General features: G+C 42.2%; 2 protein-coding genes across 5 annotated transcripts in view; both read left to right on the forward strand.

Annotated features, from left to right (window-relative positions):
* The first annotated feature begins 558 nt into the window (after nucleotides 1-558).
* FDXACB1 (ferredoxin-fold anticodon binding domain containing 1) lies at nucleotides 559-5783 on the forward strand. Its single transcript, XM_081240621.1, has 5 exons — nucleotides 559-1044; nucleotides 1279-1435; nucleotides 2298-2501; nucleotides 2663-2821; nucleotides 3566-5783. Exons 1-5 carry the CDS (start codon nucleotides 873-875, stop codon nucleotides 4746-4748), a joined length of 1875 nt encoding a protein of 624 aa, XP_081096747.1. The 5' UTR covers nucleotides 559-872; the 3' UTR covers nucleotides 4749-5783.
* Nucleotides 5784-8368: 2585 nt separating this feature from the next.
* Nucleotides 8369-14072, forward strand: part of ALG9 (ALG9 alpha-1,2-mannosyltransferase) — a 91236-nt gene continuing 85532 nt past the window's right edge. The window contains exons 1-3 of one of the 4 annotated variants that reach the window (XM_081239460.1): nucleotides 8369-8600; nucleotides 9507-9645; nucleotides 10480-10614. In XM_081239460.1, coding sequence (XP_081095586.1) covers nucleotides 8470-8600; nucleotides 9507-9645; nucleotides 10480-10614 — 405 coding nt within the window. In that variant the 5' untranslated portion in view covers nucleotides 8369-8469. The other 3 variants (XM_081239458.1, XM_081239461.1, XM_081239459.1) reach the window with 3 other exon arrangements.

Below are 14072 nucleotides of genomic sequence, written 5' to 3' on the forward strand. Positions count from 1 at the left end.
GGAAAGCAGAATTTTTGAAAATGAAAATCGAACTGTGTCATCTTCCTATTTAAAATCTTTCACTGGCTGGCCACTGTTTTCAGAGCAAGGTCCAAGGTTGTTAAAATGTCTATATGACCTGGTCCCTGCTTAACTTTTCCGTCTCATCTGTTACCCACTCTCCCTCCAAGTACATTTCAGCCAAACTCAGCTGTTGTGTTTTTCCATCATGCTTTCGCATGTATTGTTCCTTCTGCCTCTGCACTCCTCTTGACTCAGGTAAGGTGCACTTTCCTCCCTTTACCTTTCGATCCAGGTGCACTTCATCCAGGGAATCTTTCCACCTCACCCCCAAACTTGGTAAGGTTCCCCTCTGTGTGCTCCCACAACACCCTGAATTACTCCATTCATAGCACTGCATCCCACTAAATCAGAATTGCCTCTTTTGCTGTGCATCCTCCACGGATCAGATGAAGGCTGTTAGAAAATCCTCTGTGTCAGGATGCAGGACACAGCCCAACCTCTTCTTGGCCTCAGCCCGGCCCTGCTTCCTTCACTCAGAACTCGCCTCACCTTCGACCTGTCCCTCGGCACTAGTGACTGCTTGTGACCTCATGTAGGTGTGACGAAGTCGCTCATGGCTCAAAGGCATCTATTTTAACACTTCCGATAGGGTGAGGGAGTGAGGGGACGGGGTGGTCGGTGTATTGCTTTTGCACTCACGGATATTTTCCTCCTCGGATGTTGCTGCACCAGACTGTGAAGACAACCGGGCGCTCTGGAGCGTCATCAACCAGCGACGGGTGAAGAGGTGGGGCCGCAAGAAACCGGCGAAGGAAGTGACGTAAAAAAGGAGCGCCTCCGAGAACGCGAGCTGGGAGTACGTTGAGGCCATGGCCCCTCGGCGCCTCCTGTTGGTTGGGGAGGGGAATTTCTCCTTCGCCGCCGCTCTGAGCGAGACCCTGGATCCGAGCACCAGTATAACTGCCACCTGCCTCCAGCGCCCGGCCGACTTGGCCCGGGATCCGCTGGCCCGGGAGAATCTGCAGCGCCTGCGCGAGCGAGGTAGCGAGGCCCACCCCTCCGTGAAGCCCCGCCCAGCTGTGGCACCGTCCAAAGTGGAAAGCGTGGGCACGTGGGGATTCAAGGAATCTGGGGGTTGCTCTTGGTCTTTACATGGACATTTACAGAGAGCCTGCTGTGTGCCTAGACCTGGGTTGTTTTTCACGGTTCAGGTTAGGGAGGGGTTTACTCTCGTTCCAGGTCTTAAGACATCCTTCTGTCTATATTTCGTTCCAGGTACCGAGGTACGCTTTGGTGTGGACTGCACCCAGCTGGTAGATGCCTTTGAACTGCAAGACAGAGAGTTTGATCGAATTTATTTTAACTTTCCGCACTGTGGACGCAAAGCTGGAGTAGCTAAGAACAGGGAACTGCTTGCCAAGTTTTTCCAGAGGTGAGCACTCAGAAGTGAAATGTTTAAGATGTACATTACATTGTTACTGCACTCAAACATGTTAGTCTGGGAAATATGGCGTACAAGAGAATATAATGCTCCAAAGGAACCCACAATCTAGTTGGAAAGGCAGACATTTAACCCTAAATGCTAAATAAAAGTACTAATAATGTACTGTTGGGCCGGCAAAGGGAGGATCATCTATTTTTGATAATACAAAATGATGGTAGTATAGTCTAATTTAGGAGCCAGACTGCCTGCATTCAAATCCCCACCCACCACTTAATAGTTTTGTGATTTTTGTGATTAAGTTTACTTGATCCTTACTTGCTTTTGCTTCCTCATCCATAAACTGAAGACGTTAACAGTAACTACCTCATAAAATTATTGTGAACGCAAAACAGTGCTTTATACTATTATACAATAACACATGTTACTAATGGAGGTCTCTTTTGCTCATAGTTGTCATGAAACTTTTCACAGAGGCCGTATTTTAAGTTAACAGGCAGGAGGGGAGTGAAAAGAACAACTTTCTAAGTGGGGAAGAACAGCCTGATCGCTGAATCACATATAGGAACTTTACAGACATTGACTTTTCAATGAGATATAGATGAACAATACAAAAACAACGTTGGATAACTCTGTTGTCAGCCACTAGTATCAGTTATGAGTTGACCATTGAATTTAAATTCTTGTTTACTTCCAGCTACTTTTTTTGCATGTTTGAAGTCTAATAGACCTTTGCAAATAGATATGATTGGATTTTAACTATTTCACAGCCAAACCATATATATACAGCTAACTCCTATGGTAACTTCTACTTGTTTCTGATAAACGGCTGGTGTTTCCCTATCTCCGTTAGCTGTGCAGATGTTCTTGCAGAGGAAGGAGAAGTCCATGTGGCATTGTGTAGAGGACAAGGTGGGACTCCTGCTGATAAGCCCATCAGAGAATGGCACAACAGTTGGCAAGTGGTTGCTATGGCAGCTCTGGGGGGATTCATTTTAAGTGATGTGCATCCCTTCAGCTGTGAGGCTGTGCCAGGGTACAAGTGCACTGGATATAGGTAAGTAATAACAGAGTTCTAAGCCTTTTCCATCTCTCTCACTAATGATAAAAAAAATCTCAGAGACATACTTTTTCCTTGTCTATTTCTTGATTCAGTCTCTAGAAGTACTTGCTTTCTTTAATAATGACAGTCTTAATAATTGCTGTCTATTTTGCCAGGAGTCAAGATAAGTCCTTTCATGTAGAAGGTGCTTTGAACCATATCTTTACCCGGAGCTTACCCTATGAAGGTTTGCAACCAAGAATTTCCAGGATCAAACTGGGTGACCACTGGTTTTCCTTTCTAGAACCAGAAGTACTTGTAGGAAAACTGCACAGGTAACCTGATTTTACCAGAAATCACTTCTATCTCTAGTTGTATCCTGATTGGCTTGATAATCAGGCAACCATACATTGAATGGATGCCACATTAATTGTTAATGATGTCATGCTGTGAATACTTGTCAGTCTGGCCTGCACAAGCCTCTTTAGAATTAAAAATTGTCATATTTTCTGCAAATATCATATGATATCACTTACATGTGGAATCTTAAAAAAAGGGTGCAAATGAACTTATCTACAAAACAGAAATAGAGTTACAGATGTAGAAAACAAACTTATGGTTACCAGGGGATAAGATGGGGTGATAAATTGGGAGATTGGGATTGACATAGTCACACTACTATATAAAATAGATAACTAATAAGGACCTCCTGTATAGCACAAGGAACTCTACTCAATACTCTGTAATGGCCTATATGGGAAAAGAACCTAAAAAAGAGTGGATATATGTATATGTATAACTGATTCACTTTGCTGTACACCTGAAACTAATACAACATTTTAAATCAAGTATAATAAAATTTTTTTAAAAAATTGTCATATTTTCTGGTATATTGTAGGCTGTCAGAGTTCTGAAACACATGATATCTCTCTTTATGGTAGATGATTTCTTTGTTTCCTTTCCGGATCAACTGAAGGATAATTCTTTTCTATACAGCTATTTGTGCTTTTAATTCTAGCTACGTTATAATTATTAATAATTTTAAGTTAAAAAGTTTATTTTTGTGTGTGTTTAAACAGGGGTTTCCTAGAAGCACCTTCATATCATCCTATCAAAACCATAAATGAGAAACTCATTGCTGAATTGGGGAAAGCTTTCCCTCTAAAAAGGCTGAAGTGTTCTTCCCCTTTGCTGCCACAGGGAGACACCAGTCTTCTCACTTCCTGCCACTGTGACATCCTATCATCTGCCTTTTGGATTAGTCTCCGTGAAGATAACTCAAATTTTGAGTCCCTGACTGGTGGGACACCACAAGACATGGAGGACTTTCTAGTGTCATTTTCAGAACTCAGCCTTCCCAAGAACTCTAGAAGAGACAGTAAGGAAGAAGCTCAGGAAGGAACGTATGGCCAGGCCAAGGTCTGCCTTAGACCTTCTCTTCTAGTTCATGTTCAGGCTCTAATCCAAGCACCAGACTTCCTCCCAGGTTCTCTGTACGTCCTCAGTGGACCTGTCTTTCAGAAGTGCCGCATCTCACCTTTCACAATGCCAGCATTTCATGAGACTTTGTTTATCCTTGGATTTAATAAAAATCTGAAGGATGGCTGTCTTCAGTCACTACTGGATCATCTGAAGGGCATTCTAGATAGCCTTCTGACCCAGACATTGCTCAAGGGCTCTAAGCTGGGCAGTTCAGTGGAATTTGTCTTTCAACCACCTGGGGAAGATTATATGATTACTGTGAAGTCTCACAATTTTGGCCCAGATTGTGTTAAGGATTTGATTATTGGGTCTGTTACCACATCTGCTACAAGCATCATACACAAAGACCAGTGTTTTGTGTGTGTGTCTATGAACTTGGACCTATTAGCCATGCTTGTCTGGGGTATCTCTGATTGGAGGATGTTGTGGACCTTTGATAATCGTTTCCTGAAGAATTTTGCCCCTGGGAAAATAGAACCCTTTAAAAGCTATTGCCTATATCCTCCATACTATGTGCATGATATTAGTTTTTGGTTAGATACAAAGAAAAGATTTGATGAAGTAGAGTTTCACACGGTGGCCCGAGCAGTGTCACAGGACACTGTCATATCCATACAATTCCTTAGTCGTTTTCAGCATCCAAAGACGGAACAGGTCAGCCTCTGCTATAGATTGACCTACCAGACCTGTGACAAGGCCCTCACCCAGCAGCAGGTAGCATCAATGCAGTCCCAGCTAAGGAAGGAGATTCAACAACGACTACATGTGACACCTCGGTAGTTTAGTAAATTCATCTCTACATAGTGATCCTCATGGGTGTGGATGAAAAAGACCAATTTGTAACCGGTAGTTCTTTACAGACTTTTTTTTCTTTTAATCTTTTACTTTGTGACTGTAGCTACTGATGGTTGACTTTAAAGATACCTGTGACTCGATCACTTAAAGTTTACAGACTATAATGTGAGTGGTGACCTTTGGAGTTGTGCGATATTTTGTTCATGAGTAATGACTAGGAAAACAAACAAAACAGCATCTTATGCACTAGATGTTGTAATGCTGAAGCAGTAGAATTTGAGTGTCTCATCAAATATATTTATAAATATATTTTCCAAATTGTCAATTCCTCTTTCCTTAACTCTATCATATCATCTCTCTAAATCATTGAGAATAGTTGGGGTGTTTTGGGGTTTTTTTTTTTGCCGTACGCGGGCCTCTCACTGTTGTGGCCTCTCCCGTTGTGGAGCACAGGCTCTGGACGCACAGGCTCAGCGGCCATGGCTCACGGGCCCAGACGCTCCGCAGCATGTGGGATCTTCCCAGACCGGGGCACGAACCCGTGTCCCCTGCATTGGCAGGCAGACTCTCAACCACTGTGCCACCAGGGAAGCCCTGAGAATAGTTTTTAGAGTCAGACAGACCGGCATTTATTACCTGGGTAAGTTGCAAGTGTTCCGTATTGGTATCGTCATCATGTTTATTCTGTGGTTGACTGTTGTTAAAATCATGGAACTAAGTAAGTGTCACACTTAGAGTTCACACCTGGGTCTGTCTGACTCTAAATCCCCTGTTCTTTCTGCCACTTTCTGTTACTTTACTTTTCCTTCCATAGTTTTTTCAACAGTAATCTCTGAACTGTGATTAACTCTTCACTTTTCCTCCCTAGATTTTGGGACTTCCTGTTGTAAGCATCTCTAAGGGACATTGGGAGATTGGCTTAGCCCAGGACTCTGCAGAATGGGGTGCTATAATGTGCATTAATGTATGTTCCTGTTAATTAATAGTTAGGCTCCACCAATTGGAGCTATATTGTAAATTCTGTGAAGGAAATAACTTATTAATTCCTTTTATTAAAAAATGTTTTAATTGAAGTATAGTTGATTTAATATGTTGTCTATTCTTGTATTTGGAGAAGAGCATGTGGAAAGGCAAGAATTGAAGCAAAGAAACAAATTAGGAGGTTATTATAATAATGCAACCAAGATATGATGGTGACCTGGACCAGGGTGGTAAAAAGTGTTTGGACTGGGTAATAATTAGAAGAACTTACTGATGATTTAAATATATGTGCATGCATGAATGTTTTGGAGTTAGAGAAATAGAGGAATCAAACAGAATCCCTAGGTTTTTGACCCAAGCAACTGGGAGAATAGAAGTGTTTTTAATCAGAATAGGAAAACTGGCATGGGAGTAAGTTTGGGGAGTGAAGAATCAAGGGATCTCTTATGGACATATGTATTGCTTAGCTCTCCACATAGACTTAAAGCTACTCGAGGGCAGGTAATGTGATTTATAGCTTTCTTCCATCCCCAGTAGCGCCTGGTACATGTGAAACCAAGCAGACCCTGCAGGGCCTTCCTGGGGACAGATTCCCCCACCCTCTCCGAGTCTCCCGCCTCTTGTTTGCAGAAAAGCTTTAGCCTCCTAGGCCTTCCCTGAACTCTAAAGAGTTTTTTTGTTTTGGCCTTGCGGCATGCGGGATCTTAATTCCCTGACCAGGGATCGAACCTTTGTCCCCTGCAAAGGAAGCGCGGAGTCTTAACAACTCTACCACTAGGGAAGTCCACCAAAGAGCAGATTTAACCTGAGAAATGAGAAAATGCAGAAACAAAGGAAAACAGTCATGTAAGACAAAATTATGATAGTTTAGCCATAAAAAAGTCAAGTACCTTTAGTTCCTCCTCAAGGGCCATAGATAATATCCTGAGCCATATCCTTGTATGTTTTATTGATCCTAAACCCCTTCCAGGTGGAAGAAGTTAATTGCATGCTGATCACCAGCACAAAGACCCCAGGAGGTTGATGCTGTTGACCCCTGAAATACCAACCTGCTACCTCATCACCAACCAATCAAGGATGTCCATGAGCTGATCATGCACACCTCAACTCTTTCCCTCACCTTGCCTTTAAAAAACCTTCCCTGAAAGCTTCCGGGAGTTTAGGTCTTTTGAGCATAAGCTGCCTCTTCTCCTTGCAATAGACACTGTACTTTGCTTCAACACAACCTGGTGTCAGTACATTGGCTTTTCTGTGTGTAGGCGAGCAGACCCAATTTTGGTTTGGTATCACTTGGATGAGGTGGATCTTAAAACAAGGGCAGGGTTGTGATGGAAGGGTTGTTAGGCAAGGAGGGCATGCATTCCAGGCAGAGGGCATACCTGAGCAGAGGTAGAGATATGGGAGCATTTGGGGTACTTTACAGGCTAGTTGGAACATAAAATGTGTATAAGAAAGTAGTGGGAGATAAGGTTAGAAAAGTAGGTTGGGGCTGTAGTATTTTTGAAAATTAATTGGACAGTATTGCACAGGATCAATTTGAGTTGGGAGATCCCTTTAAGGATGCTACTGTAGTAGACTTGGGTAGAGTCAGGGAGGGGCCTGCACTAGAGTGAAATGAAAAGGAGGTGGCTGTATGAGATATAGTTACATTGAGATGTCTGAATTTGGCAACTAGTAATTTCATGTGGGAATTGAGCAATAGGATCAATCTCCATTGTTAATACTCAGGAATTTTTAGTATGAAGTCATAACTTGGGACCCTGTCAAGTTTAGCACTCCCTCTATAACTTTGTTTTACTTACTGGTACAGAGCTTCACAGGGTGGGATAGAGCTCTGTGATTGGGGGAGTAGGCAGAGTATCAGGAACAGATGAATGACCTCTGAGTCACAGGCATGATATCATCAAAGTGCCCATGTAAAAATGCCTGTGTGAAATCAAGAGCTTTCTCCTGATCTCCTGGTTGGAAGAGCATGGATTTTGTAGTAAGACCTGGGTTGGAACATGGCTCCATCACTTCCTAGCTATGCAACCTTGGACCTCAGTCTCCTTTTTGATAAAACAAGGTTGTTGTATTATATTTTAAAAGGATAAGGTATATTAAATGCTTACCATAATGCTGTAGTAGCAATGGCACTGACTGGTGTCTGGTTGAATTTGCTGCACAGTTTGAATCTTCAGTCTTTCACTTTTCTCCTCATTCTGTATTCTGCCATTATGGCTTCATCTCTCTGAAGCAGTTAATTAGCTACAGGCTGTCCCTATCACTTGCCAAAATATAAAGGACAAGGTGCCAGTGATCTTTAAAGAACTTCCTCTTTTGTAGGCGGCTGTGCTCTGATTTTTAACTGAATATCTGCGTGCTCGGTGGAGTTAATTACTCTCTATTTGTGCTTTCTTTTAAACAGGGATGCTGAAGGACAGTATTTGTAGAAGGGTGAAGAATGTTGAGAAGTGAAGGCAGAGAGAGTTAGAGGGAGGGAGGCATGCCTAGAGTTACAAGTATGTGGAAGGGATAGCTATAACGGCCAAAGTAAAGTCTCAGGTCGCATTTCTTTTCTACCCAGGGATTTGCCCCGATTAGCCCAGAACACTATAATTTAGTCGTGTCTGCGCATGTCGAGGTCTTTTGTCCCTCGGCGGACACCGTTGCCAGCCAAAGGCTATGTCTCCGCGCTCGTCGCCTTCGTAGGGCGCCGAGTTCTACCTTTTTTCCCACTCTTGCCATGGCGAGCCGAGGAGCCCGGCAGCGCCTGAAGGGAAGCGGGGGCAGCGGCGGGGACACGGCCTCGGCCGCCGACAAGCTGCGGGAACTGCTGTGCAGCCGGGAGGCGGGCAGCGCAGAGCCCCGGCCCGAGTAGGTGTGCGGGCGCGGCGGGGGCGTGGCCGGGCGGCGGGCGGCTGCCGGGGGAGGGTCTCGTCCGCGCGGTGCGGTGCTGCGCCCGGCCCGGCCTTCCCGCCGGGAGGGCCCGCAGCCTCTTCACCCTGCTCTTTCTGCTCTTCCAGGGCGGGTGGACGCTGGGTCTTCACCCGCCTTAGATTAGATCCCCCAGCTCGGGTCCCGTGTTGCTAGTGAAGAAACCCTGCAGGTCGGTGCGACTTCCGGCCCAGGCCCAGGGTGGGCTGGCGTCACGGTGTGTGTGTGGCCGAGCCGCCGTGGGGGACGTAGGCGAGAGCAGAGAGTACCCTTTCCGGCTGTCTCTTCCAGCTTCCTTCAGTCCCCGCAGAGTCCTGACCCTTTACTCTTCTGTGTGGGCCTCACCACCTTGCACACCAGCAAACACCTCTCTCTTCAAGCCGGAGGGCTGCAGGTTAAGCCTGCGCTGGGGAGCTGTCAGCATATGGAATTGGAAAAGGTGATGTCCACTGCGCAAGTTAGCTTCTGGGCATTTGAACAGATGGGGAATTGAATAAAGCCATGGAAAGTAATGACCTTGTTAGGAGAATAAAGAAAAGGCGAATAAGAGCTTGTGGCCTGTAAGTGAGCGATTTGTTGGCTTGGGGTAAGCGGAGTGTCATAGATGCAAAGAACTAAAGTGCATGAATTAGCTTACACCTTAAAAGCAGGAAGTAATGACTAACGTTGATTAAGGTGTTAATTCGTTCCTTATTTATTCTACTCAGGACAATTAACAGTTCACCCTAAATAGGTGACTAACTCATGTGCTTTGGTGTCTCTTGACCTGTTGTCCTTTCTGTCTAGTTTTAGCCGTTCTAGTTAGCAGGTCCTTTCTGACACATACTTATTTTTGCTTCTGAGCAGGTTATCTGGGAACAAAGCAGGACAAGTCTGGGCACCTGAAGGATCTACTGCGTTCAAGTGTCTGCTCTCAGCAAGGTTATGTGCTGCTCTCCTGAGCAACATCTCTGACTGTGATGAAACATTCAACTACTGGGAACCAGTAGGTGATTTCTTTTGTTTTCTTTTTTTTGTTCTTGATTTCACTGTTTGGAACCTTGTTATGAATCAAGATACAAATAATATACAAGTGTGACTATTAGTAAAATAACCTTATTTTCATTTCTGTATTCTAAACTGATGATTTACCTGCTATTGAAGGATATAGGAATTTGCTGTTATACAAAAAAGGTGTAATTGTAATTTTCTTAAAAATTTTTTTAAGTCAAAATAATACTTTGAGGCAGTTTAAAAATATTAAATGTAAAAGCAAAGCAGAAACTCCCTGTTCCACTTCTCATGGCCAAATCCTTGTCCCCAGAGGCAACCACTTTCTTTAAACATTTTTGGTTTTTTTCTTCTGATGTTTAGTAAAATAAACAATGTTGCTACACACTATGCTTATATTGCTGCTTCTTGATTTATACTTTTATAAGTCTGTTGGACTCCCTGTTATAGGACATGCAAAGGTGAAATTTTCTGATCGCATTTTGCATAAAAAAATAAGGAATGCTTAGGGTAGGTAGTTTAAGGAAAATATAAGATTTAGAGTTTTCCCGTTTTGGTTAATGAGTAGTTTTTAAAAAGTAAATAGAGGGTAAAAGTCAAGCTTTCAATGTTGGCCAAACAATAATCTTGTAGGATTTATAATGTCTTAATATTTTTCAGTATTGGGTCATTTTGATTCTTATCCATTAGTTGAAAATCTTATTGAGAATTTCAGCATTTTTGTGTACCTTTGTCTCGTTAATACTTGTGCTTAGAAACTTCGTCTGCATCCTCTTAACAAGGATTTTTGGCCAATATAACCCTGAATCCATCCGTTTTGTACTTTCAGACACACTACCTCATCTACGGGAAGGGGTTTCAGACTTGGGAGTATTCCCCAGCTTATGCCATTCGCTCCTATGCTTACCTGTTGCTTCACGCCTGGCCAGCTGCATTTCATGCAAGAATTTTACAAACTAATAAGGTAAGGGCAGGCCAACCTGGAAGCAATCACAACTGATCAAGAGGTGGGTGAGTCTCTGGAACAATTTGGGAAAAGGACCAAATATATTCGTAGTTGGGAGGGGATTTTTTTTAAGAAGAATCATTTATTCATTCATTATTCAACAAGTATTAATGGAGCAACTTTTATTTGGTAGACACTTTGTTAAGTGCTCTGGGTGTAACAATGACCAAATCCCTGCCCTCATAGAATTTATAGTTTAGTGGAGAAGATGAACATGGAACAAGTAATTATAAATGCAGTGGGTCATGGAGGAAAAGTACAATGTGCAATGGGTTAGCATATTAGGGAGAGCTTAATTTAAACAGAATACTGAAGGATAATTAGGAGTTAACTGAGACCTAACCTGATTACCTTTCAGAAATTTGACTATGATGTGTCTTAGCATGGATTTCTTTGGATTTATCCTGTTTGGAGTTTACTCAGCTTCTTGAATCTTTAGACTTATGTCTTTTCCCAAATTTGGGAAGATTTTAGCTGTTTTTTTTTTTTTTTTTTTTTTGCGGTTTGCGGGCCTCTCACTGTTGTGGCCTCTCCCGTTGCGGAGCAACAGGCCCCGGACGTGCAGGCTCAGCGTCCATGGCTCACGGGCCCAGCCGCTCCGCGCGGTATGTGGGATCTTCCCTGTCCGGGGCACGAACCCATATCCCCTGCATCAGCAGGTGGACTCTCAACCACTGCGCCACCAGGGAAGCCCTCTCTTCACTTTTTTCCAGTCTGTTTTCTCTGCGTTCAGATTGAACAATTTCTGTCGTCTTTTTTCCAGTTCATTGATGCTTTCCTCTGTCTCCTTCATTCTGCTGTTGAGCCTACCCATTGAGCTTTTATTTTGGTTATTGTATTTTTTCAGTTGTAAAATTTCCGTTTGGTTTTTCTTTTTATCTTCTATTTCTTTACTGAGACTTTCTATTTTTTCATTTGTTTCAAGCATGTTCTTAATTGCTTATTGAAGCATTTTTACAATGGCTCCTTTAAAACTTTGTCAGATAATTCTTATATCTCATCTCAGTTTAGGTATCTATTAATTGACTTTTTTCCTTCAGTTTGAGATCTACCTGGTTGACAAGTAATTTTTAGTTGAAACTTGGACATTTTGGGTATTATAGTATGAGACTCTGGATCTTATTCATGGGCCCAGCCTGCTTTCTCTGCACTATTCTGCTTCTCTTTTAGCTGACTTCTTTTGATACCACTGCAGCTGGAAAAAGGAGAGCGCTCACCACCTTGTTACTGCCAACTGGGGCTAGAAGTCCAGGTTCCCAACTAGGCCTCCACTGATACCACCCTAGTGGCCAGGGTAGAGGTACCTCATTACTGCTAGGTTTGGGGGAGGTGGAAGTCCAGGCTCTCCAAGTGGTCTCAGAGGAAAGATACGTAGGATGGGGGACTTAGTACAGAAATAACAATATGCAGTGCTTAAGGTCTTCATCTCCATTTGGATATCCACTGTCACTTTTAATTTGGCATATTCAACCCAGAATCCTACCTCGTACATCAGTGATACAAACAGCAAGCAAAACAGGAATGAAGATATCTGTTCTCTTGTTCTTTCTTCCAATTGCCTCCTTTTTAGGTTCTGCCGGTGGGAGCCACAGGGCAAGGGGGAGTTGTAGCTTATAGGGTCCCAGCCCCATCATCATAATTAGAGTAGAAAAGGGTGGATTGTTGCTGAGAGACAGTATGGTAATAATTGGCACCCCTAGTGATGGTTACCTTTACAACTTGCTACCCTAAACAAGAACAGCTTTGTTTTGTCTCCCTATGGATTGAGGTGTGAAATTCTCTGAATTACACACTCAGGAGTGGGATCCTGTACATAGATCCATGGGCTACTTAATTTCATGGAGCACTGCCAGATGGCTCTCCAGAATGGCTATTCAACTTTATACTCCCTACAACAGTGTTTGGGGTTTCAGCTTCCTAACATCTGAGCACTTGATATTTCTGACTTTCTAATTTTTGCCCTTCTCATGTATATGAGATGCTTCTCATTTTAATTACATTTCTCTGACAACTAGTAAGGTGGAGAATTTCTTCATATATTTATTGGTCATTCATATTTCCTTTTCTGTGAATTACCTATTTACATCCTTTGTCTGTTTTTCAGTTGGGTTTTCCGGTTTTCTCTTGTGATTTGTACAAGTTCTCAATAATAACCCCTTGTAGGTTTTAGATACTGGAAATCCTTTCTCTTAGGCTGTCTACTAACTTTGTCTGTGGTCCTTTGTTGAACAGAAATCTTTAGTTTTGCTAGAGTCAAACCAGTTAGTTTTTCACTTATGGTTGGTGGGTTTTGGGTCTTTCTAAAAGAAATCCTTCACCACAGGTCACAAAGATAGTCTTATGTATTTTTCCCTAGTAACTTTATTATTTTATCTTTCACATACAAGGCTTTAGTCCATTTGAATTTTATTTTTTATAAATTGTGGAAAGATCCAGCTTTATTTTTTCCTATATGGTGAACTGGACTTTCCAACACCATCTGCTAAATAATTCATCCTTTTTCTTCTGGTTTGTAATACCATCTCTATCATACATCTCATTCCCATGTATGTTTCTGGCCTTTTTAATTCTGTATCATTGGTCAGTTTGTCAGAGAGTACCATATTGCTTCTATTACTATGGCTTTGTAGTATGTGTTAATATTTGGCTGATGAATTTTTCACTCTATCCATTTTAAAAATTGTGTTTTATTTTTAATTTTTAAAATATTTATGTATTTATTTATTTATTTGGCTGCACTGGGTCTTAGTTGCTGCCCACGGGATCTTTAGTTGCGGCATGCGAACTCTTAGTTGCAGCATGTGGGATCTAGTTCCCTGACGAGGGATTGAACCCAGTCCCCCTGCACTGGGAACGCAGAGTCTTTTAATTGCCGGACTGCCAGGGAAGTCCTTAAAATTGTATTTTAAAAATCATTTTAGAATCAATTTGCCCCTCTCCCAAATTCTGGTAGGTATTGATTGGAGTTTCACTGAATTTATGTATTAATATGAGAATCAATATTTTTAGAGTGTTGAGTCATTCCATCCCTAAAATGATGTATTTATCCACTTAGTTAGGTTTTCTGTGTCTTTTAATAAAATTTAAACAATGTATCCATTTTAGGCTTATCCATTCTTTGACTAGGATAATGCCTAGATTCTTTATACTTTTTGTAACTGTTCTGAACAGGTATCTTGTTTTCTGTAATTTTTGTAGGAGGTCATTGCAGGTGAGGAACATAATTCTGAGGAACACAGTTGATTTTTGCTTTTTGATCTTGATCGAAATCTCACTGAATTTCCTTATTAGTGTCAATGGTTTGTCAAGTGAATCTCTGGATTCTCTTTCATCTGTGCATGTAGAGTTTAGTTTCTTCTATTCCATTCCTTATATCTCATTTCTTTTTTGTGTCTTTTTTTTTTTTTTTTTTTTTT

The sequence above is a fragment of the Mesoplodon bidens genome (genome assembly GCF_964165515.1).
Source record: "Mesoplodon bidens genome assembly, chromosome: 7".
NCBI lineage: Eukaryota > Metazoa > Chordata > Mammalia > Artiodactyla > Ziphiidae > Mesoplodon > Mesoplodon bidens.